Source organism: Podarcis filfolensis, assembly GCF_964270895.1.
Source record: "Podarcis filfolensis genome assembly, chromosome: 6".
In the NCBI taxonomy this organism is placed as follows: Eukaryota; Metazoa; Chordata; class Lepidosauria; order Squamata; family Lacertidae; genus Podarcis; species Podarcis filfolensis.
The window spans coordinates 51742248-51767177 of record NC_139609.1 but is presented as its reverse complement, the minus strand read 5'-3'; the positions used below and the strand labels follow the sequence as shown (position 1 = coordinate 51767177).

General features: G+C 39.6%; 1 protein-coding gene across 3 annotated transcripts in view; it reads left to right on the top strand.

Moving 5' to 3' along the window:
• Window positions 1-22332, top strand: part of AHCYL1 (adenosylhomocysteinase like 1) — a gene marked incomplete at its 3' end in the record, with an annotated part of 49068 nt that extends 26736 nt beyond the window's left edge. The window contains exons 2-17 of one of the 3 annotated variants that reach the window (XM_083617819.1): window positions 2212-2323; window positions 3237-3380; window positions 3920-4020; window positions 4411-4513; window positions 6132-6226; window positions 8794-8900; window positions 10210-10326; window positions 10971-11034; window positions 14110-14198; window positions 15683-15753; window positions 16232-16326; window positions 16408-16506; window positions 17066-17134; window positions 18323-18401; window positions 19400-19520; window positions 19909-22332. In XM_083617819.1, coding sequence (XP_083473945.1) covers window positions 2212-2323; window positions 3237-3380; window positions 3920-4020; window positions 4411-4513; window positions 6132-6226; window positions 8794-8900; window positions 10210-10326; window positions 10971-11034; window positions 14110-14198; window positions 15683-15753; window positions 16232-16326; window positions 16408-16506; window positions 17066-17134; window positions 18323-18401; window positions 19400-19520; window positions 19909-19915 — 1473 coding nt within the window. Of the gene's footprint in view, window positions 1-2211; window positions 2324-3236; window positions 3381-3919; window positions 4021-4410; window positions 4514-6131; window positions 6227-8793; window positions 8901-10209; window positions 10327-10970; window positions 11035-14109; window positions 14199-15682; window positions 15754-16231; window positions 16327-16407; window positions 16507-17065; window positions 17135-18322; window positions 18402-19399; window positions 19525-19908 lie in introns of those variants that run through there. The other 2 variants (XR_014549101.1, XM_083617820.1) reach the window with 2 other exon arrangements.
• Window positions 22333-24930: the final 2598 nt, after the last annotated feature.

The window sequence follows — 24930 nt, the reverse complement described above, 5'->3', positions numbered from 1 at the left end:
TGAACCTAGTTTTTATTGGTTGGTCTTATCAGTGAAAGTTACAAAGATCTATGCTAGGCATTTATTAAATAAGGATTAGACTGAAATAAAGCGAACAGGTTTATGAAGAAGGGAGTTCAGCCCAATGAATTGCTTACTAAATCTCACTCATAAACATACTTCCTGACATGGTGAACAATGTGCTGTTCCTCTAGGACTTAAAATAGCATTGGACACAGTCTGTAGGGATTGGTTTGTTCAAAGTTCACTTGTTTTTGTTCCTAGACCTGGATGAAATCAGAGGGCAAGATTAAAGTAGGCTCTTGGTAGCACTCTTTTCAGCAAAGGGGGATTTACTTTTTACTAACTTACTAACCTATTTTTTACTATTAGGTTTTAGTTAATGACCTCCCTTTTTGTTTTTGAATTGTCACTAGTTATTTTGCTGCTTGACATTAGTGAATTGTTTCAGAAAGGACACTAAGCTATGATGGGAATCCATTAATTTTTGCCAAAGACATTGTTAAAGCCTGCGTTTGAATATAAGAGAGAAAAATGGGGGGGGGGGCTGCCATAAATTTTATTATTGAAATAATTTTTGTGCATTATGAAGTTCAGAGCTTAAAAAAGCACCCTTCAGGCCATAATAGTTGAAAGATAAGAGGCAAGCCTTTTCCATGATATCCAAGACTTCTGTTTTTCCAGTTCTGGTTCTTGGCAATCCCATTGCTATCATGCTGTTCTTAAGGCCACACAAGCAGCACATGGGGCTGGTTTGTTGAAATAATCAAATCACATGGTGAGAACTGTTATGATCCTTGAACTATGTGCTTTGTAGAATTCAGGGCAGGTTCTATATTTTGAATCAGTTGGAGTTTTCAGGTTCTCTTCTAGTTTGATGTAACTTGCTTTATGAATTAACTAAACTATAAATGTATAAAACAAGCCTTTTTAATAGAATTGCTAGATGACATTTTTTTTTATTTGTATCTTGGTGAATGACAAGAGCTATGTCAAAAACAATACAGGAAAGTTTTGCAGCAAATATTTGAATTGTCAGTAGTGTGTGGGGTCCAAGATAATGTCACTCCACTTTGTTTCCTTCTCTCAGCCTCTCTGGTTCTGTTTTCTCTTATTGTATTGTTTTTAACACTTGATTGGGAGCCGCCCAGAGTGGCTGGGGAAACTCAGCCAGATGGGCGGGGTATACCGGTAAATAATAATAATAATAATAATAATAATAATAATAATAATAGTTGTAGTTGTTGTTGTTGTTGTTGTTGTTGTTGAGCCATTTACTCCTGGGAGGAGGTGTTCCCTGGTACAAATTCTTTGTTTTCTTGAGTCTTAGAAGTACTTGGAAGTTTGACCACTTGTTCTAGAATTTTCATAATAGTAAGCAAATTGCAGCAGTAATTCTTTCTTTGCATTCAAATTCACATTTTCAATAGTTTTTCCACAGTGCCATTCTAATATTACATGTTTCTCCTCAGCCTAACGCTACAGATTTTTCTCTTGCTCCCAGCCAAGGTGATGCATGTGTTTAGTTTATCTTAGTTGCAGGTGGTACAATCCAAACAGTTCTCTTCTCACAGAAAAGCCAAGGTATTGTAAGAGAACAGGAACCAGGTTTTTCCAAGATGTGTCTTGTGCTGTCAGTTGTGAGCTGCAGTTCCTGACTGTATGCCATTGTCAAGATGTTCTAAGCCCACAGCTCTTTCCTGGTTTATCTAAATTAATCTAGGGATTTTAATGTGGAATAGCTAGTATATTTGGTTTCTTATGATCACATTGGTTTTCATTACACACTTCAAATACATGATTGATTGACTTGAATAGCAGTATTGTTGTTGGCATATGACTTGGCTGTAGTTTAATGATCTAAATGTTTTAACTGTTCTTAAACCCCTGTATCTTTGGGTTACTGGGGGGGGGGGAGGATAAAGATGGTATTCATCAAGAAAGTAGCATGAAGTTTGTTGTGTCTAATGTAACCTTCTAATAGCGCAAGTATATGGGGGCAGGGGAGGGAAATTCACCTTTTGCGCAGAGAAACTGGAATAAAAGAGCAACCTTTTCTCCTAATGAGTTTGAATTTTAGCAAGCAACATTCTTCCCTGGATTGCTTAGTTGTTTGTCTTTGTGGAATGTGTGGAGAAGTGAGCCTGCTGAATAAAATAAATAAAATAAAGTGGTATAACTATGTATGTCTTCTTACTCCTTTTCATTTAGCAAATCCAGTTTGCGGATGATATGCAAGAGTTCAGCAAATTTCCAACCAAGACTGGTCGCAGGTCTCTTTCTCGGTCCATTTCACAGTCTTCCACTGACAGCTACAGCTCTGGTAGGTGTTTTTCTTTTCCAGACCTTTTATTTCCTGTTTAGCTGATATTTTGAGCATTAATCCTGACCCCAGACTTAAAGGCAATTGCTAACTTTCTTTCTGACAACCTCATTCAAGATTTTCAAAAGTATTGCAAAATACTGGAATACATGACAGTTGGCAGTGCTAGCCTTATAGTTAGGGATGCATCTCTTAGGAAAAACACCATTCTTTCTCAAAACTTTGGCACATTCAGCTATGAGCCATAGTGGCTGCCATCTTTTGTACCCTTTCATGGTCTCTTGGAAAGCAAAGCCCCTTTGTATACCTCTGGTTTTAGTGATTACAAGTCATCACCTTTTCCTGTTCAGTTGCACGTAAAGCTTGAAAGAGTCCTGTTGTATCCCTTGTAGCATCCCTTGTGCATGTATACAATACTAGCCTTTTAGTTCTGTCGTGTTCTATGGTAGTTGACATGGATTTAAGAAATTTAATTCCATTGATTTCAGTAGATCTACTTCAAATATGACTTCGATAAATATCACCCCATGTATTTATGCACTGCTCTACCTTTACTGTAAAGCATCCTTGTAAGGTGTTTTAAGGACTTGGTATATTAGAAAGGAAGCTTATTTTTTAATAAATAAAAAATAAAAATCTGCCTGCCAATAATCTTCAAAGGATGTTGATATCCTGCAGTATTTGAAGCACACACGGTGCCTCCTTATGCTAGTGTGTATAAGCCAAGAAGTGAAAAATTTGCAACAGGAAACCAGATTGACCAGGACACTTCCACTGTTTTAAGATGAATGATCAGAATGAAGTTAAAATAGCACAGATGGTAAAATGTCAGCCCTTAGTAAGAAATACGAATTGTCTTTATTTCTTTCGTGTATACTCCTTTCTTACCAAACACTTCTGTTTTGTTCTCTAGCGGCATCCTACACAGATAGCTCTGATGATGAAGTTTCCCCAAGAGAAAAACAGCAAACTAATTCGAAGGGCAGTAGCAATTTCTGCGTTAAGAATATCAAGCAGGCAGAGTTTGGCCGCCGAGAGATAGAGATTGCTGAGCAAGGTAAAGAGTGAGCTGTTGAAGCTTCCTTCTCCTTTGGGTACCACAAATTATATCCTGTTCGTCAGCAAACCCCCTTGGTAGTAGATTAGCTGTGTCAAAATGTCAGCAAGCAATGTAAACTTAAAACAAAAACAAAACTTCTCAGGGTTGTTTCAACAGGTGTTGCTAATGATGCCAGTTGCAACTGTCTATGTACTCAGTCTTGTGAACAGCAGCTGATGGTCAATACATGAACAGTCCTTTTTTACCACTTCTGTGTTAGGGACAAATTAAAAGTCCTTTATATTTCTTATATTCCTTTCCATTTAGGTTGCACACTTGACAACTTCCAGCCTTTTCTGACTGCAGTGTTAGGTTGCCAGCATCCTTCACTGACATCCAATCTGACATTCAAGACAGTTGCCATTACTGATCTTTGCGTTTCTAGACCTTCTCACATATATAAATGTCTTTGAGCTGACTTACTATGGGAACCCAAGAGGATGACCAGCCAGTGGATGGCAAAAGTTTCATTGAAAACTTCTCTTCTGCTTTTGTAGACATGTCTGCACTGATTTCACTTAGAAAACGAGCTCAGGGGGAGAAGCCTTTGGCTGGAGCTAAAATTGTGGGATGCACGCACATTACAGCACAGACTGCGGTGAGTGCTCTGCAATTTGCACACCAGCTGCCTTTCATCTTAACTGCTACCTATGCCACTCACCTTTGTCCCTTTCTGAATAAAGAGATGAGTGGAAAAGTGACTCCGTTGTCTAAACAAGAGCATTTTTGTTGTTGTTGTTGTTTCCCAACCATCCTGATGTGTCTGTACATAATAGTGTTCGGCAAAGACATTTGCTGTTATGGCAGTTCCAGGATTCAAGTTGTCAGCAGTATCCGCTGGGTTTGGCTGATGGCTGCAATGTCTTGCATGGACTTGGGTATGCCTGATTTGATTGGGGGTTGGGTCATAACTCTGGCCTGGTATTGGCCAAATCGAGCCAGCTATTTCTGCTGCGTTTTTGGTTGATTATGCTTGCATCGCCCCCAGGTCTTGATTGAGACGCTGTGCGCACTGGGAGCTCAGTGTCGTTGGTCTGCTTGCAACATTTATTCGACTCAGAATGAGGTAGCTGCTGCCTTGGCTGAAGCTGGTGAGTACACGGCAGCGGCACAGAGATTCGGTATCAGAATTAGAAATGCAAATTCTGTTTTTATTAGGGTAGCACTTACTACTTCTGTCAGACTATTCAGTACAGATGAATACATGATGTACCGAGAATATTTGGCTGTGTTTGAAGCTCTGCTATCAGATTTGTACAGCTTGTCACTAACGATGCAACCTTTGAACAATTCATTTAAAACAAAATAAGACCGACTTTGTTTCAGGTAATTACATAAGAAAAGCCCTTCTTGATCACAGCGGCCAATCAAAGGCCTATAGCTAGCCCACATTCCAGGCAGCTGGCATTCAGAGGCACACTGCCACTGATGGTGGAGCAAGAACATAGTCATCATGGCTAGCAGCCATTGGTGGAAGCATTATTTTTGAAAGAAGGACCAAATTACTTAATAAGCAGAAATTTTGAAGCAAAATTCCTCAGCGATGAAATAAGTGCAATCTCATTTGAAAGAATTGTAGTTGGATGTAGTCTATCTTTATGCACATGGTGGCCTTGTGGAAAGATTTTTAGTTCTGTTTGTAAAATCACAAGTTCATGCTTTATCTGTGGATCCATCGATTAGTCTGCTAGTAGACTTATACTGTATTTTATTAGATCTAAATGTATGGAAGTAGCCATGTTGTATCAGTTGCACTTGCTTCATGTTAGAAATTGACACAAAGACTTATTGAAAATGAGTGGTTTAAGTACATAATTATGTGGAAATAAAACACAAAAACTGGTGCAGACAAGAGAATGAAGACGAATTTACTGTTCTTTCAAAAAAGATTTCTAGCATTTTTCTGTCACTGCTGAATATTGTAAGCTTGTATAACTCTAACCCGTATGTCAGTTTGTACAGACTTCAAGGGGGGAAGTACTGTTGCCAACTTCACTGTCCTAATATTTCTGTAAATTCTCTGCATACCTGAGTTGTTGGGTATTTTGCAAACCCTTCTCAGAGAGACATTCCATAGCCAGATGGACTCCGTTGAACCTGCTGGGAGAACCTAGATTATGCTAAGAGAGCTTGTTTGGCTTGGCTTTGCTTTATTATGTTCTGTATGCATCTCTTATCTAATGAAACTTCTATCACAATTCATTTCTTATGCTGAAAGTGCCACAGGACTTTGTCTTATACTGGCTCTGTTCCTGCATATTCTGCCAAGAATCCACTCTGATAGACAGTTTAGAACTAGCAAGCTAGCTACAACTGCTATTACATGTGTAGTTTCAAGAGATCCCAAAGCAGATTTTAGATTGTACAGAAAAATTGCTTTAATGTAGTCCATTTAATACAATATAATTCTTAACTAGGATGTGCTTTAACTTAGTTACAATTCAGTGACCAGAGAAAGCCTCCAGAGATCAGTGCCTTGTTATTTATGTGTTGTATAAAGATAAAGTCTTTTCAAATAGCCTGGTCACTTAAATATGCTAAACAGATGACAAAAAAGGCAATCCGGAAAAAAACAGTGGGGCATCTTTCAGCATTGGTTAGGTAAAATGAGGGTGAGAGCTGCTTTGTGCCAGAACTGTGCTTATTTTGAGTCTGCTTCAAGCAGCACTGCTATAAGAATGATCCAGCAAATTCATTTTCTTTTGCTAGGTGTTGCTGTATTTGCCTGGAAAGGAGAATCCGAGGATGACTTCTGGTGGTGCATCGATCGCTGTGTTAATGTGGATACCTGGCAGGCCAACATGGTAATGGAGCATTCTCCCAGGTTTCCCATATTCTCACACATTTGTTAACTTCTCCTTTGGAAGTGTATTTGGTGGCATCCAAAGAGGTACTTTAGGCACATCCAAGGGTTTTGACATGCCCATTGGAACTTCTGACTTCATCCCTTTCAGCAGACCACTGTGTATTTTTCTGTTTCAAAAGAGGTTTTTCACATGGATGTGGAGCTAATGTTTAGGAAAGACATTTTTTGGACATGCAGAACTAGTTCAGTGGTTCTTTGGATCTAGTCTACTGAATCACACTGTATTTAGTGTTCATTGTCCAGCCACATTCAACCCCTTTTCAAGTTTTCTCCTTCCCTCTCTCTTCTCCATTCAGTGGGGCTTAGCTGAAAGAATGGGAAAGTGTATTATGATTCAATACTTGTTAATTCCTGTCCATTTGCAGCTCAGATTGGGGGGAGCGGTGGTAAGGTGAAATTCACCCTCCAAAAACAGGCAGCTGGTTTGGGTGATATGATGGGGATTGCAGCAAAATTACTAGCAGGTCCTGGAGTAGGCTGCTGCTTCTTTATTATTTTGTTCCTCCCAGTTGCAACAGCTCCTCTTTCAACCCTGCAGCCATTTTGTTTTCCCCAGAATGCCTTGCGCACACTGTGTGTGTTCATGTGTGTGTTTTCTGCAGGGGGTGGCGGGGGGGGGGGAGATTGGTGGCTCATGGCAGCTGCATTCTTGAGGGTGAATGGCCAGGCTGCTGGGAAAGGAGCTCAGCTTTTTCTGTCACAAAAAAACCTGTCCTGAGATCAGTATGGTGAAGAGTGGGTTTATAAGTATAATGAAATAAGTAAAGAAAAACCTGCTGCTCATGGTCAGCGCCCACCCTCCACAAGCATGGCGGTGAATTTCACATGTATCAAATCTGTAAAATGCCACTCCTAAATTTACCACCTGTAAATGGGGTATTTAATTTGTTGGTGCAAATTTGCAAGTCTCAATAATTGTCACATTCATACTCTGTTTAAAGCACATCTCTTTCCCCAAAACAATCCTGGAAAATGTTGTTTACTCACTACAAAGCTACAATTCCCAGTACCCTTAAAATAAAGTTCCCACTCTTCTTTGGGGGGGAAGACCTGTGCTTTAAATGTATACTGTGAATGTGCTTGGTGAACCAGGGGAATGAAGCACACTTGTTGGTTTTGAGCAAATCACTCTATTGCAGTCTAGCTTATCTCTGAGGGTTGTTGTGAAGATCAGAGATAAACAGAGCTATGTTGGAAGAAGGGCAGAATTTCACTGTGGCAAGGCAGTCGTGATAATAGACAGATATATAGAAAATGAGATTTTCTGAAAGGAGGGTGCTGCCTAATGTTCCCTAGCTCTCAGTTATCACACTTCTTGCACAAAGTTGAATCATTAAAAAAGAAAAGAAAATGGCTTCCCCCCCTTATGTAGATTCTGTTAATTGCCATATAGCTAAATAGAAACCAACTGAATGTTTACACACGATAGAATCATTCACATTAAAAAATAAACTAGGGATTGCTCACTTCATAGTATAATAAATGGTGGCTCATCTGTCTTAGATTATCTGTTTTTAAGAGAATGAGAGAATTGTCTGTCATATGTCCTTTGCATCTACTAGAAGAACTACTTCCATGAAATTAATTGCCTGACTTGTGTCCATTGCTGCCATTATGCTTGCCCAACATATATTTTCTTATGCAACACAGCGTCTTGTCCTCTCCCCTGCAGTCCCCTGAGCACCCTCAAAATCTGTTCCAGAGTGTTGGGGGGACCCTCCAGAGCAGATTTGGGGTGCATGCAAGAAGAGGAAAGGGGAGTGCTACTACATGAGCAGAATTCCACATGTGCAGCATTAGATACAACTCTGTGTGTCTTTTAGAGTACTATCAGCAGGACCCCATACCCTTTGACTTGGTGTGCTAGATATACCAGATAAGCACAAATCTGTACTGAAACAATGCCATTTCATTTTTAAGGGGAAATTCTTCTGTGGTTTTCCCTTCCTAATAAAGTATTAGTATACACAATGATTTCTCTGTTTCATGTATCTACACTAGCTCAGGAAAAAGCTTTTTGTTAATAAACTTTGTAGTTACTGTATAGCAAACCCCTTAGCTATTGATTGTTGTTCCAGGTTTTGTTTTGTTTTTAAGATAACCGGCTATAGATGAGCATCCCCTATTTCTTTTTCTGTCAGGTCAATTATGAAAAGGGTAGATTATCCTTACTCTGAGTATACAGCTTGAACCAGTTTTCCAGCTTCCACTTGAATTTGTGCAATAAAATCTAGTACTGGTTCTCTGGAAGTATACCTTGTAGAATTCATATATTTCTATTTATATGTTAGAAAACCAGGCCAGGTTTGTTGCTTGGACAACATCGTGCACGATAATAATGGTTTGTGAAGCAATATCAGAGTTCTGATCCCTTAATGGTTATGTGACTTAACAGTTTAATTGCCTAGAAGTAATCCTGCTTTGTGCCTTAAAGTGAAGTTACATGTGGCATGCAGTATAAATAGCAGAATATCTTTGAGCTAATTATATTTATCTTATTTTCAGATCTTGGATGATGGGGGAGACCTGACCCATTGGGTTTATAAGAAATATCCAAATGTATTTAAGAAGATCAGAGGCATTGTAGAAGAGAGTGTGACAGGTGTGCACAGGTAATCAACCCCAAAGGATCCTGCAAACCTTTGTCTGTCCTCCTTCAATATGAAGATTTGGGAAGTTGTAGGGCCTTGCCCATATCTGGTAAGCAAGCATCTACAAATTAAAGCTCACTTTTAATCATGATGACCCTGTGGGATGGTAATAAGGATGGGGGAGGAATAAATAACTCCATAAAAGAGAAAGGTATGGCTGAGGTAAGGCAGAACCTAGGGCCTTTTCTACTATTTTAGTTCCCACACTGTTGAGCCATGGGGCTTCTCAAGTTTAAGCTCAAAAATTGCCATGTTCTTCATGCAACATTCCTCTGGTTTCCCTTTGCCACATCTTATGTTTATAAAGAAGGAGGAATGCATTTTAATGTCCCACTGACCATTCTCTTTGGCCTGACTATTCTTCCCTATACTTTGGCTACTCATAGAAACTGCATGAGCTGCTGCTTGTTCTTTTTTCTCCTTTCCTCCTTCCCCCATGGGTATTTCAGTATCCAGTACTCGGTACAGATGCATTCAGTGCTAAGTTACCAGTGGTCATGATTTTCAGTATGGTTTAAAAGAAACTGGCTTTTGAGTCAGACGATTGCTCCATTCAGTTCCATATTCTCTACACTGAGTTACAGTGGCTCTTCATGGTTTCTGATAGGAGTATTTTCCCAGTCCTACCTGCAAATGCCAAGGATTGAACTTGGGACTTTTTATTTATTAGATCATTTACTGTTTTGTATAGTTTACCACTTAGCTATATTTCACAGTTGAATATAATACGGGGGGAGGAACATGTTTTTCTCTCTCTCCAGAAATCCAGAGGCGTAGTCCATTAATCACTTTGGCTTACTCACTGATGTGAAGCGTTTTATTTTTATTTTGCTAATTACACATATGATGGCTGCAGGAAGATACTAAGGGTGCTATGTACATCAGGCCTAAATACAGCTAAACTCACTTATTCTTTTTTTAAAAAAAAATTAGAACTCTATATTTACTGGAAGCAGAAGATGTTTGGGGGACTCAAGTGTATATTGTAAGAATTGGTACTTCTGCTGTTGCTTGAAGACAAGATGCAGAGGAGACCTGATTAATATGTGGTCCTCAGGCTGTTATTGAACTCTTAACACCTGTCAGCCTTGCCAGAATAGCCAGTGGTCAGAGATGATTGGGATTGTCATCTAGCAACATCTGGAAGGCTGCAGATTAACCACAAATATGGAGCTTGGGTGTTAGCCCAGGGAACAAATTAATGTTCTGCTGATTATCCTGTTTTTTCTCACAGTATTCAGTTCTAAAATCTTCTCTTTCTCTCTTTTAGGTTATACCAGTTATCAAAGGCTGGGAAACTTTGTGTTCCAGCTATGAATGTAAATGACTCTGTCACCAAACAGAAATTTGATAACTTATATTGTTGCAGAGAATCCATCTTGGATGGGTGAGTTTGGCACTCAGCTTTGGGAGTTGGGAGTTAAAACCCTCAGAATCGGCCCCCAGCTTCCATATTTTTCCTATTCAGCTCCTTGTGTTGTGGAGTTGAATACTGCTGTGATCGTATTATCTGGTGGCCACATAGGGTCATACTACTGTGGAATTAAGAAACATTGGGCATCTCAATAAACCACTCAATGAACTTCAGCAAGTCTTCAGCTCGCATTCTCCACCCTCTCCTCCTCCTTTATGGCTGGGAAGAGGACTTCAGAAGCATTTGCTTTTGGTTTCAGCTAATTGCAGCTTCCCATTTAACCCAAAGATCTGGTTTACACTTAGGATAGTTGGTTTACACAAGCCTGTTTCATGAACTATGGCTTGAAACTGGCTTGTTCTTGCCAGCTATAGTTCCATAAACCACAGTTCCCAGTTCAGATGAAACAGGAAGGCTCAGTTAGTTAAAATCAAAAGTATGTGAATGCTTCTGAAGTCCTCTGGCCCATGCAGGACAAGGAGAGGCAAGCTCCAGATTTCCCGTGGCTTGTGCACGTTACAGTTTATCGAGACAGCTAAGCAAAGCCATTGTATTGAGTCAAGCATGTATTTTGCATGTGGTTAACTTCTCAAAAAGAGTCTCTTTCTCTCCCACAGCCTAAAACGAACAACAGATGTGATGTTTGGAGGAAAGCAAGTGGTGGTGTGTGGCTATGGTGAGGTGAGTTGTAACCTGGCTGATTCAGCAGCTCTCATTAGTGTACAGTACAGTACAGTTACCTTTGCTTTAGCATTCATTACCTTCTGTATTCATGATCTACCTTTTACTAGTAATGACTCCTTATGTGATTACTATAAGGAGCATTAGGAACAACTTGTGTTGCAGCAGAAGATTATGCATCCAATTGTAATGGCTCTCACGGTAATTGCAAGCTGATGATACTAGCAAGTGTTTTCACATCATTAGAAGAGTCTCTACTCTCAGCTGTATTTGTACAATAAAATCTGGAAAGAATCTAAGAGGTGATTAGGGCACACATTATGGTTCAAGTGTGCTGAAATTTGCGCAGATAACAGTGCTTCAACATGGGTGCTTCCAGCAATGTATGAATAGCACAAGTTGAATTATGTACATTTTAGGGCTAAACTACATGTGCTGCGGCAGCTTTGTATGCTAACCTGATTGGAGCTGCTCTAGTCATGTTAATAGGCCTATGGGGATGGAGGGAGGTCTGATTTTAATGGCAAAATGAGTTCTCTAGTCTGGAGTGGAGAATCTTTGCGCAGCTCCTGTATTTGCAGCTGAACCTCAGGATTGAAGTTACCTTGTCTGGAAGAAAAGCACTTAGGGGGCAGGATTGTGCAAAGGCATATTAGGGAGAGTTCTGAACTCCTCTTTTTCTTATTAGTGCTTATCTGATTCTTTCCCAACTTTTCATATAGAGAGACAGGAGCAATGGAGCTATTATCCAAATTTAAAAAAAAAAGAAAAAGATTAGGCTATAATTTTTTTTCTAGTGTTCATATGTGGACAAACTAAACCAGTACAGATGGCTGTCTTAACACATGGCAGAGTTTCCTACCATGTGTTTCACTGCATTACTAGAGAAACATAGTATACATTTTTTTGCCATGCATTCTTAATGTAGTAAAGGTGCCCCTCTCCTGTGGCAAAAGTTTTCACATATTAGAATGTAGTAAAGCATGGTGGCTGCTGTCTGTGAGCAAAACAAACAAACAGCATTTATCTGAGTGATGAGAGTTGAATGGTGACATTTTGTTAAAATGAATATTTTAGCTTCCTGTTTTTTCCCCCCATTTTGTTCAAATCTCATAATTCAGAGGATTTATATACTTCAAGTATTTGCTGTTCTGGTATGGTTGAGAGGATTTTTTTTAAAACGGAGAAATAGTGCTATGATGCCTCTGAAGTTAAGAGACTGTGTCTGTATGCTATTAATATTGACTATAAAGTGATTGAAGGTGGGAGTTGGTTTCTCATGTTTTTTTTTTTTAAATGCCTCAGTTGAGGAGATCTGAAGACAGTGGATACTCCAATTAAAATAAACAGGAATATACTGTTTTAAAATATACATTTAGAAACCAAGCAACATTATCTGTCAATTCCCAAAACCACCAGCTTCCATGAAGAACAAACCAGGAATTAGAGATAAAACACTGGTGCCATATGCATGTAGGGATACATAGAACAAATCTATTCAGTCCACAGTGCAGGTGTGCCTTTTTTCGGCCTTAGGGCCTCATTAACAGTCAACCAGCCCTTTGAGGACCGCAGGCTAGTGGTGGGCATGATCAGTGTGTAGTTAAGGATGCACACTCACTACATCCACACAGTGTCATACATGCCCCCACACACTTACATTCAAGTGTGCATGCACACACCATTTCCCCACCCAACCACCCTGGAAGGATAAAAGCTCTTACAAAGTCATCCCCATTACCCATACAAATGCATGCATGCAGTCCTCACACACATACATGCGCTCTGTTACATACATGCACAAATTGTTCTCTTTCTTTACAGCTGGAGGAAATGCTATATTTTACTCTGTGAAGAGAAAAAGACAGCATTTCCATTCCTGGCTATTTGGCTCTGAGATAGGAGAGGGGAGAAATGCTGCCTTTTCACTCTGCATCTCTAAAAAGAAGACAGATAGCTTTTATCTCCCAATCTGAGCACTATGATTTCTGCCTGCGATTCTAAAGAGCAGGCAGCAGAGATTTTGTTTCCTGATCTCAGAGCTGATTGCCACAGTTCTGAGATCAGGAGATAAAGGGCTATGTCTGCCCTTGGAGCTTACTCTCCAAAGAGCAGGCAGAGCGCTGTATTTATTTGTTGGCTTATTTATTCCTCCACGCATTTAAATAAGGAAAAAAAGGCAATATGGTAATATTGCATGAAAGCTAGACAGACAGGATAAAAAGAAAAGTATATATATCACAAATAAAACTGAGCATTATACAAAACATGGATTTAAAAATTTAGTAAGGCTCAGGGACCAGAAAAGCTTGGGTAAACTTAAGTTTTATTCTCAGTGCTAAGCTATAGCTTAAAGCTACAGCTGCAGGAGCTGGTGGGCCACTTCCCACAGCTTGCCAGGCTGGATCTGGGCTGTGGGTTAGCCAACCCTGCCATAGAAGCAGTGGGGGAAGCAACCAAGGCTGGAGGAAGAGCAAACCTAAAACCAAAATACTACAAAGCTAGTCACTGGTGAATGTATTACTATAGTTGAGTATATACAGAAGTCAGCAAACTTTCCGGCAATTTCCCATGTGATAAACTGGTCTGAATTCACCCTGTCCATCAGTGAATCAACTGATTGTATATATTTTAATTTTCATACAGATATCATATACAGTGGTACCTTGGGTTACATATGCTTCAGGTTACAGACTCCGCTAACCCAGAAATAGTACCTCAGGTTAGGAACTTTGCTTCAGGCTGAGAACAGAAATCATGCTTTGGCGGCGCGGCAGCAGCAGGAGGCCCCATTAGCTAAAGTGGTGCTTCAGGTTAAGAACAGTTTCAGGTTAAGAACGGACCTCTGGAACGAATTAAGTAGGTAACCAGAGGTACCACTGTACCACACTTCATGGTCCTTTGGCTGCATTGCTTACATTTTCTCTCTCTTTACACTTGTGTGTATGTAGAAGTGCGGGGGTGGGGGAGAGAAGACAGAGATGGGCTGTAATCCAACAATGTTTCTCAATAAATCCTGTGTTTTTAAAACACTTGTATTTGCTTAGATTTTGTAGTTGTTTTTGTGTGTTCCAGGTTGGAAAGGGATGCTGTGCAGCTCTGAAGGCCCTGGGAGCCATAGTTTGCATCACAGAGATTGATCCTATCTGTGCTCTTCAAGCCTGGTGAGAAATGAGGTGTTACAAATGCTGCTGTCTGAGAGAACAAGCCTTTTCTTGTATTGCTTGCTGTTCTTTTTTGGGCTACTTCAAAAGGTTAAAATTAATTAGCCTACTAAAGAAGAGCCTCTCTCTACCCAAAACTTCACATTCTGAGGCTATACACGCAAGAAGACATAAAGCTTCAGGGAATCTTCCATTTCCTTCCATTTTATTTGAGGGTTCCACAATTGATTGTGACCTTGTACCTCCATATGTAAGAGTCCTTTCCCTCATAAGTTTGACACTGTTCTGTTAATAATGGCTCATGAATAGTGTGCCGAAATGCATTTGTCAATAAGAAGAATATTTGGGGGGGGGGGAATAAACATGTGAATATCCTCTTAAAGAAGTAGTAGATGCTAAATACTAGGATAGTCATCGAGAGCTCCAGCAGCACTAATCTGATGTAAGATGGAATAATTGTGAAACTCCAGTAAGATTAATAGAAGCAGTAAGATTTAACTGGATAAGCCATTTGACTACTTTGCAGGGTTTTTCTAAAAAGTAGAATAGAATGTCTACTTTAAATTTTGAACTCATAAAGATTAATAGATCTTGCAGAACTTTCCTTTTTACCTCTGAACACTCTGATCTTTCTCCAGAAAGCCCATTTCTCTTCAGAATGCCCCACACAACTTGTCCTTTTTCAGAACTGCTACAGATATCAGGAAATGTCGAAGTTATTTCTCTAGTCCCTGCCTACTGAGCATAGGAAGAGCTTCGGTGTCCAATAAGTCAATCTTCTGTAACTTACCCTAAGATCAGCTGCTCTCAACTAGTAAAATGGCATATCCTGTTTCTCTTTATTTCTTCTGTTGCTACTGTTGTTTCAGGCAGTGTCAGTTATTTCAATAATACATGTGAAAAGGATTAATTTATTGGCAGTGGGTAAAAAGAAGGGTGAGGTATAAGTGAAACATCTATATGAAATGTTTGAAAGTATGAACCTTAAATAAATCATGTGTTTCTCCCTCTGTTTCTTCCAAATATAGACAAGGAGATAATGATCTCCATTTTAACTATGTCTTGCTTTTAAAGAAGCAGAGGTTCAATTATTGTAGAATGGGTATCTAGCAAGTTTTATTATTAACAATATAACTTGTAGTTCAATAAAATGAAAATGCACATTAATGACCCCTTTCTTCAAAATCTTCACACCTAATATCTGTTCAAAGCTTAGCTGAAAAAACACTTCTGAAAAATGTATTGGTGAAAACTGCAATTATTGTTATTCATGAAAATAAACTATTGCAGCAGTTTTAGTCAAACAGCTATATATGAATGCATGTACATAACTACAGTGTGACATTGTCAGTGGATTCTCTAAGCATCAATCAAATGTTGGGGAACAGAGTTTGAGGTTTAAAACTTAAATAGCCAGAGCAGCTTGTTCAGTTTCACGTTGCCATGTTTGATGTCCCTTTAATCTCTTACCTTCTCTTTGGCAGCATGGATGGGTTTCGGGTAGTGAAACTCAATGAAATCATTCGCCAAGTGGATGTTGTCATAACTTGCACAGGTAAATCAATCTGGGAAGGACTGTGCACATGTTTTATTCATATTATTCCCACCCACCCCACACGCTGAAATCCTTCCGATTTTGTCTTTTTGCTCAGTAACAAGTAGTAGTATTTCCCCACTCAAACTGGAAACCTGCAAAGGATATAAAGAGGACATAAGTTGTATCGCTTTCTATTGTAGGTTGTATCCAAATAAGTAATTATACAAGTGGAATGAGTTCTGCTTATGTAACCCCCTGCACCTTTACCATAGCTGCTCTGAGTTCCTCCCCATGAACCCTCTGGAGCAGATTTGGAGGAAGGCAACATTTGCACGGGCAAGAAGAGGGAGGGAAAATTACACTGTGCAAGTAACTCATGCAATTACTTGGTGGGATTCAACTCACTGTGTTGGGATTAAAGTTGTAGCTATAGATAAGGGGAAATTTGATGGCTCACCTGGCTGAAGCTTGCTTTAGCTGCCTCTTTTTACTGCAGGAAACAAAAATGTGGTGACTAGAGAGCACTTGGACCGAATGAAAAATAGCTGCATTGTATGTAACATGGGCCATTCCAACACTGAAATTGATGTGGTGAGTGTCTGTTAATCTTAATTATGCTTTCAATCATCTTAATAAGTCCTAGTAGTTGATCCCTGCCTCAATCTCTCCTAGGCTAGTCTTCGTACCCCTGAGCTAACCTGGGAGCGTGTACGTTCTCAAGTGGATCATATAATCTGGCCTGATGGCAAACGAGTTGTTCTGCTAGCTGAGGTATGTTGGCAAAGGCCTAAACAGAGGGCTTTATAGGGTTCATCATAAGGAATTGTATCTCTTATTTTCAGGTTCCCAGGGTATTGGTAGGCTAATTGAATGGGCGGCTAGCTATGTATCAAGGAGAAGCTGTTCTGCTGAGAAGAGAAGATGATGCAGGTGTCATTTGGGTAGTTCAGAGTTGTTGTCTGACTTGAGCTTTATAGCAGAGTTCCAAAGCTAGCCAGACCAGTGGGAATATGAAGATCTCAAAAGTTTTTGCTAAACAGATTTTATCCTCCTGCTAAATCATGCCTGTGCTTTTGAGTTCATCATAGATCTTAACTTTTCACCAGGAAAGGAAACATTAACTACCTAAATACATCAGTGGTTATTAGTCCTGGTCAGGCCACATTGCTTCTGGTTCAAACTGTGCAGTTATATCCCAAGTTTGCTGGACCTGAAGAGTTTAGCATTGCACTTGAATCTGAAATATTGCATTTCTGTTTGATGGTGCTCTCTGTGCACAAGAGGTGATTTCTCGAAAAGTTTTTTTGTTGTTGTTTCCCTGTCATTCTAGGGAAGACTTCTGAATCTGAGCTGTTCAACAGTTCCAACCTTTGTTCTGTCCATTACTGCTACCACTCAGGTACATGATTTAGCCTGCAGGTTCCCCTGCCTTGCTTGATGCTGTATTTATAATGTGTTTGTAGAGATGGAAAATATAAGATACCATATTTATATTAGTTTTCCAACTCAAGTCTGAGTAAAAGCCTAGTTAGAGGATTTATTTGAACTGCATTTTGCCTGTTAGTTCTGATCTTTAAATAGAGGCATTGAAAAATATTGTCAGCTAGAGTTCTAGAGAATATTATGCGCTCAAGACAGATAATGAAGAGCATATGAACTTGCATATTTATTTGAAGTATTCACCATAGATGAAATTAAATAAAATGTGGATTTTGAAGCAAAGGCTCAACTATAAGGGAATGACATGGAGAACTGAGCCAAATGATCAATTGAGCAAACGGTTCACCGTGGGAGGAAGTTGTGTCGATTGCTGAAGCCCCACCCCTTTACAACTTGAAGCCCTGCCTAGATCTCCCATTCGTTTCGGAACTTTTCCTCTCTTATGGCCTACATGTGTTTCAGGTTTCCCCCCACAATGAAAGATCAAGGTTCTCAAGATCACCAAATCCAGTGTCCTTTCATAGTGAACCTATAAATGAATGAAATACTTAGAATTGCTGCTTCTCACTTATTATTATGCCTTCTTCAGTTTTAAAAAAGCAGCATAACTGTCCACTGTTTTGGTATCTGTTTATGCCTTTGAAAACAGAGTTTGCAGTCTGGAGAGGTTAAAAACTAAGGAAACAGAGCAGATGAATTGTTTGTTCAGCTGAATAGTGTTACACACATACAGGGGAGATTGGCCTTTCTCCTCAGTAAAATGCCTCTATGTACCTTAGTTTGTTTAGGCACTAGGGTGAGTCTTAATAACATTTTAGCATGTTTGCATTCCCTATTTTTTTTCCTACTGGCTCAGCAAAGATGCAACACATAGATTTCCTTTTCACTAACTCGGTGTATTCTGTACCAACAAACTCCTCGCTGCAGTTTCAAAAAAGAAGCTAGATCCACAGAACTGTTGTGTCATTTATCCCAAAAGCTTGGACAACCACCTCTAAGCTCAATGTCTAAAGTATCGGTGCTGAACATAGACTAATAGGTTAGCCACCAGGCGTGTCAAAACTACAATGATAACTTTTCAGAGTGTGCTGGAAAGAATTGATAAAGCCTGCAGTTGTTACTTCCAGCATCTCTCTGATCTTCACAGGCTCTGGCTTTGATTGAGCTTTACAATGCTCCTGAGGGACGATACAAACAAGATGTGTACCTTCTGCCTAAAAAGATGGGTGAGCAAACAATGGTAGAATTTTTAGCTGCTGCTTGTTGATCAGTGAGCGGTAGCCTCCTCTCTTGGAACACCAGGCTAGCACAGCATGTACCACTGTAATAAACATAGTTTCTTCACCACATGTTTGTGCTGGGCCCAACCATGCTTTGAGAATCGGAAGGAATTTTTAAGAACTTTAGTATATCGAGAATTTTAGTATATTGAGGCCTTATGGGCAATGCCCATCCATTTCATGTCAGGCTTCAGTTGAAATTTAGATGTTTTTAGATAACTTTCCTCTTTGTCTGAAATAGCTATATTTTTATTAGTCTGTTTGCTGTGATTGTAATCCTGGGTATATAAGCTAGGGATGTCCCATTTTTGGGATAATACTATCAAAAGATAGGAAAATAAACCTTTGAAATAAAATTAAAAATGCCAGGGGTCTGCCAGTATCAAAATACAAATTCCACTAAAAGGACTACATTGAATTTTAACATTCTTCTACATCATATGGTATATACTTTTCAGGGGACATATATTTGTTATTTCTTTCTACATGTACATTTATTGAATGTCTTGAATATGAAAAATACAAGGCAGAAGCATCTACTGTACCCTCTGGCAAGAATTGTTAAATGAAAAACAACTGTTAAAGATTGAGTTGAGAATGAGAGATTCCAAGGCCATTTCACCTCTTAGGTTATAACTTGTCTCATGATTGAATTCAGGGTAAAAATGTTAAAAGCCAAAGTTCCAGACTGAATGCTGTGGGACAACACACAGCCAAAAATATACCCCACCTATTGACTGTCTCTGCATCAGTATTCATGTAATCGCTGATATTTGTCCATAGTGTGAAATAATTATAGATGAGCTTTGCTAGACCTGCAAGTGGCCTTCCTTATTGAGCCTAGAATTGGTGGGGAAAGCTTTCAGGAGTAACTGGTTAAATATGTCTAGGCGCTATAAACAGGACCTTAGAGATTCTAACACGTCTTCCTGTATTCTTTCTAGATGAGTATGTTGCCAGCTTGCACCTGCCTTCATTTGATGCCCATCTGACAGAGCTAACAGATGATCAAGCGAAGTATCTGGGGCTTAATAAAAATGGACCCTTTAAACCAAACTATTATAGGTAACCTTCTCCACTGGGGGAAACTGGGAAACATATAGGGACTTGCCTATAATTCAGATACGACAACATGAATTGTAATTTTTTGAATAGTTTTGTTAGTGTGATGAGCAGGGTAGTTGTGAGGCTTCTCTGAACATCCTGGATGGAAGATTGGGGTTCAGATAATAGTAATAAATACAGGCAAAATAGAAAACCCTTCTAGCTTAATTGTCTTGAATGGAAATACAAACATCTAGTGCCAGCTAATGATGGATTTATACACCAGGCAAGGGAAGACTAGAATTGGACTGGCAGTTCTGATAACCTAAGGCAGGAGTGCCTCCACTTGATCCTGTGTCTTGGTGGGCGCCCAGTGCTTGACTTTGGCTTTCTTTCTCCTTTACTGCAGGTACTGATGGACCATAACGCTGAAGGACCAGACTACATAATCTACACAAGAGCTTTAGCAAGAATATTTTTAAAGAACATATTTTTTGTGTTACTTCTAAAAACTTTTTTATTTTTTATTTTATTCATGTGATTTTACTGCCCTCTCTTATTCTCTTGAATATTCCTCTTTGTGTCTGACTTTACAGACAACCTGGGATTTCCCTGCTGCATCACCACTAAAATAGTACAGTTTCAGCTCCTCAGCTCTATTACTAAGGAAAGGATTTCCCTGGGTAATGAAGGGCATTCCTGTCCTCTGGTCATTTTATTTTTTAATTTAAAACTTTCTGGAGCACCTTAGTTGTAGTTGGTAGAACTGCAAAATATTAAGAGTACTATTTTTTCTGTGTGGAATTATCTACAAATTCTAAATTGCCTTAACGAGCCCCAATTTATTAGCTGCTAGATCAGTGCTCCTTTTCCTGTACTGGAACAGAGTTATATCTTGTGGCCAGTTAGGTGTATATTCAACAAATGCCTAATATTGTGTTGTGAAGAAACAGTGGGACAATTTCAAATACTATTTATTTTTAGTTAGGCTATTTTTCCTACATGAAATATGTAGCTGCATGCCTGATTACACCAATCCTAGGTAGACTTTAACATTCTTTTTAAGTTGCTAGGGTGCTAATCTGAATTGAAATGGCTATTGACTATCCACTGTCTTCACTTTTCCATAGCTTTTATATGTTATGTTTTTTCTTTCTTTAAGTGAAGATGTACCAGAACCATATTTTAAAAGGCAATGGGTGAGAATTCCTTTTCCTTCGAGTTTGGACATCTTTAAGGTAGAATCATAGAATTCTATGAAGATATCAGTAATACATTGCAGAATTGGTAGGGGCCACTAAGAACCAAATCAGTCCTTCTGAGCTGAGATGGGTATCTCCTGTGCTCCATCCTTTCATTTGTCCAGCACCGGGGATATTTGGATGATGTAGTAGCTTAGCTTTTCATATCTTACAAAGCCAGTGTGGGGGACCTTTGGCCCTCCAGATGTTGCTGTACTACAACTCCTATCAGCCCCAGCAAGGGATGACGTGAGTTGTGGTTCAGCAAACGATTGGAGGGCCAAATGTCCTCCCTCCACTGCCGCCCACACCTGCTATAAAGAATTATTCATTGTGTAAAGCACCTTCCCTCCATCTTCAGGCTCCATTTGTAGCAAATGAATATTGAAGGTGGAATCCCTTCCCATTGGCACTGCTGTTTTAAGTGCTCTGCTGCTTACTTACCTTGGCTTAGGCTAGCCTATTCTGTCTGGTTACCTTGATGCACTGGTACCTCTCCTGCGAAACTACAGTGCAGCCAGATTTCACATTTTAGTGCCATGAAAGAGGAGGGAGCTCATCTTTAGAGAGGCAAACATCAGGCTAAGGAAGGTGGTTCAGGCAAATGCTGCCTGCATCTGATCACTTCAGGCTTGTGCTGAAGTCTCGAGGGGCAGTGATGAAAAGCTAGAGACTACTGTGAATCATAGTGAATATATGATCAACCTTGAATTTCTGTGGCTTTTTATGTAACCTTTGCAGAAAACTTGATGTAAATACAGATTACATTCCTAGTTCCATCTTCTTGAAATCTATTCCACTATTGTATGGCATTGGCTGTGGTCCTTCCTGATATCCTTCACTGAGGAGAATAATTTAACTGTGATTTGATGAGGAGTCTGAGCCACCAAACCTTTGCACGTTCATGCTTGCTCTCTCTTTCCCAGAGCCCTAGGTGACCTTTCTCTTGTACCTTTGGCCTCAAATAGCTGTCTGGTTCCTTTCTGGCAGCTACAGGGTGGCCACTTGGCCTTGCAGAATGGTTGCAGGCCATTGACTGACTTGAATGTGGGAGATCCCTTTGCCTCCAGCTCCTCCTGCCCACCCCCTTTTCCAGAATCTGACTTACATTTGGCCAGGCCAAATGAACTCTGTTCTTCCTTTTTGTTGAAGTGATCTCAGAACTGAGCATATGTGCTTCCTCTCAGTTCCTTCATCAGGATGGCATCTTAGTATTTTGTTTCTCAATTTCACAGCTCTAATACTACAAGTTCTGATCCCGGGATTGGCTTGGATCCTTCTAAGCCAACCATAGTGTGCTCCCAAATGTCCTCCATGAAGTTCAGGGAGGGCCTCTTCATTCCATTTGTCTGCCTCTGTGTTGCAGTGTCAATAGATACCTTAGCTAAGGGCTTCATCTCTGTATAAGCCATGGAATAAATTCTCATGCCTGGCAACACCTCAGTTCAGTCAGAGGGAGCATGTTATAGCATCAACCCAGGTGGGGATAGGTTTATTTTGTATATGAATGATTTTTAATGAATGCAATATTATTCCTTGCAGATGAGCAATAAATCATTACGCAAAATCTAAATAAAATGATTAGAAAAATACCTCTGGCTTGAGTTTTTAAATAATCTTCTAAATAATCAGTGCCACAGTTTTCGCTGTCCAAGGAAACAAGTTGCCAGCACATTTTCAACTGCAAGATTCCAGTTTTATTCCATCCACAAAACAAATCATTTATCTCATAGGATGTCTGTGGGTTGAGAAGATATGCAAATCCCTGATGTCAGAGCTCAAGGAAGAGCTTGGTATCTCTGCTTCTCTTCCTCCCCGAAGTAGACTTTACAGCAGGAATGGAGAAACCCTACTCTGTGAGTCAGATGTGGCCAGTAGTTGGCCCTTCAGGGGTGCTCAGTGGGAAGCAGCTGAGGGGGGAAATGCCATGGTTTTTTAAAACATAACAAAACATACCAAAAATATACACCATGCAAATATGGGTAAGTCCTGATAAAATGTTATCAATCTTTATGAGAAAACAAAATTATGTATAAATTAACTAGGGTAAATGCTTTTGTTGGGTGAAATGCACACTTTCAAAATGTTGCTCTGAAGTAAGATCTGTTGGAAGAAGATCAAAATAAATTTTAAAAGTGTTTTAGCAGAAAGGTAGATTACTGTTCCTTGCAAAGATGCAAAAAATGTCCAGGCAATCTGCAGTTGCACGCATGCAATTTTCAGGATGTAGATGCATTTTGAAATTTTAGGCTTCAAATAGCTGTAAGACAGGCTTTGTAGTTCCTCTGTACTTTAATATTGCTTGCATTTCTCTGATGGAATTACTGATTACTCTTTGCCTCTTGCACAATTAGCATAGAGACAACAGTGATTAGGAGCTTTACTCTTTTAAAACTATTTTTTAAAGCTTATGGAGAAAATGGAAAGAAAATGGAAAGAAAATGGAAATTTGAGTGGAGTTGCTAAGAAAAAACCCCCTTGTTTTCATAGGAAATACCATTTTGTATGTCTCTGTATATGTTAAGAGTGTGTGATTGGTGTGTTGGTATGGCCCCAGCCCTACTTTTCAGAAAGGGAATAACTGCCATTAAGTTAGCATTAGAAACTTTGTTGAAAGAGAATCCTATATCCAAGCTTCCAGAAGCAAACACACTTCTATGGGTGTCTAGCCACACTGGATGCAAAACAAACCTAAGCTTGTTCTCATTGCTAATAAAATAGTGATGGTGTTAGGCTTTCCATGCAAGCATTAGTTGTTGAGTTCACATTAACACAACCTACACTGAACTATTTGGTTTTTAAAAATAAATAAATAGTACGTAACATTATTTCTATCCCTATAAGTCCACAGTCCGTAAAAGAGTGTATGGATATACCAGACATCTTGATCTTGCTTGCTGTAGTCCAAGAAATGCTTCTCATTGGGGTAGGCAGAGGCAGTTCATATTGTTCCCTCATTTACTTCTTTCTTGTGAACACATTTCACATCTTTAATGCTTTCTATTTGTTAAATTGTTGTAGCTGAATATGGCCTAAAGCATTCTGCAATTATCTACAATCCTTTTCCTCAATGGGCCATCACTGATTCCGTTGGACCCCCTCAATCACAGATGTTCCTATTGCTACCACACCTTTCTGTTCTGCTTCTATATGGCTACTAATACTTTAGTAGCCTGGTCATGTGCATACAAATTGGTGGTCCCCAATATTCTCAAGTAGCAGGCAAGTGAAAGGCTATCCCACAAGTGCTACATCACAGATATGCCAGTGATGCTATCACAAGTGTATATTTCAAGCATTTGTGGCTTTTGCCAATGTTTTTGATAAGGTAAGATTGTACAGTGCTTTTATTAATAATAATAATAATAATAATAATAATAATAATAATAATAATTTATTATTTATACCCCGCCCATCTGGCTGCCTCCCCGGCCACTCTGGGCGGCTTCCATAGAAACCAAAAATACAGTAAAATATCACACGTTAAAAACTTCCCTGAACAGGGCTGCCTTAAGATGTCTTCTGAATGTCAGGTAGTTGTTTATCGCTTTGACATCTGCTGGAAGGGCGTTCCACAGGGCGGGCGCCACTACCGAGAAGGCCCTCTGCCTGGTTCCCTGTAGCTTTGCTTCTCACAATGAGGGAACCACCAGAAGGCCCTCAGCGCTGGACCTCAGCGTTCGGGCAGAATGATGGGGGTGGAGACGCTCCTTCAGGTATACTGGACCGAGGCCGTATTAATGACCTTACAACTACCCTACTGCAGGTTGTTGGTTTTTTTGTTCAAAATCGGCTCATTAAAAGATTAAACAAGCTGGAGGTAAAAGTGATAGGATCCACATAGTGTTCAAGAAGGTTTTCTTCTGCACATGAATAAATACTAGCATGAGCTGGTACGTAGGGCTCAGCTTGCAGAGTGTTAATAATGAATGTCCATGGTGTCTCCCTCTTTCCAAGTTCAAGATGCTGTTAAAGATACTAGTAAGCAGGCAGATGTTAAAAACATGCAGCAAACTGTTAACACTGAATAGTGGCTTGCTATGGAAACTATTTAAATACAGTGCTGCATTGCAGTGATAAAGGCACTGATGACCTATGTGTATGTGGATTCATAGAAATTTTGTAAGGAACTGTAAGACTGCACTAAGAAACATTAGGCCTTTTAAGCCCTATCTCAAAGGCGCACTGTT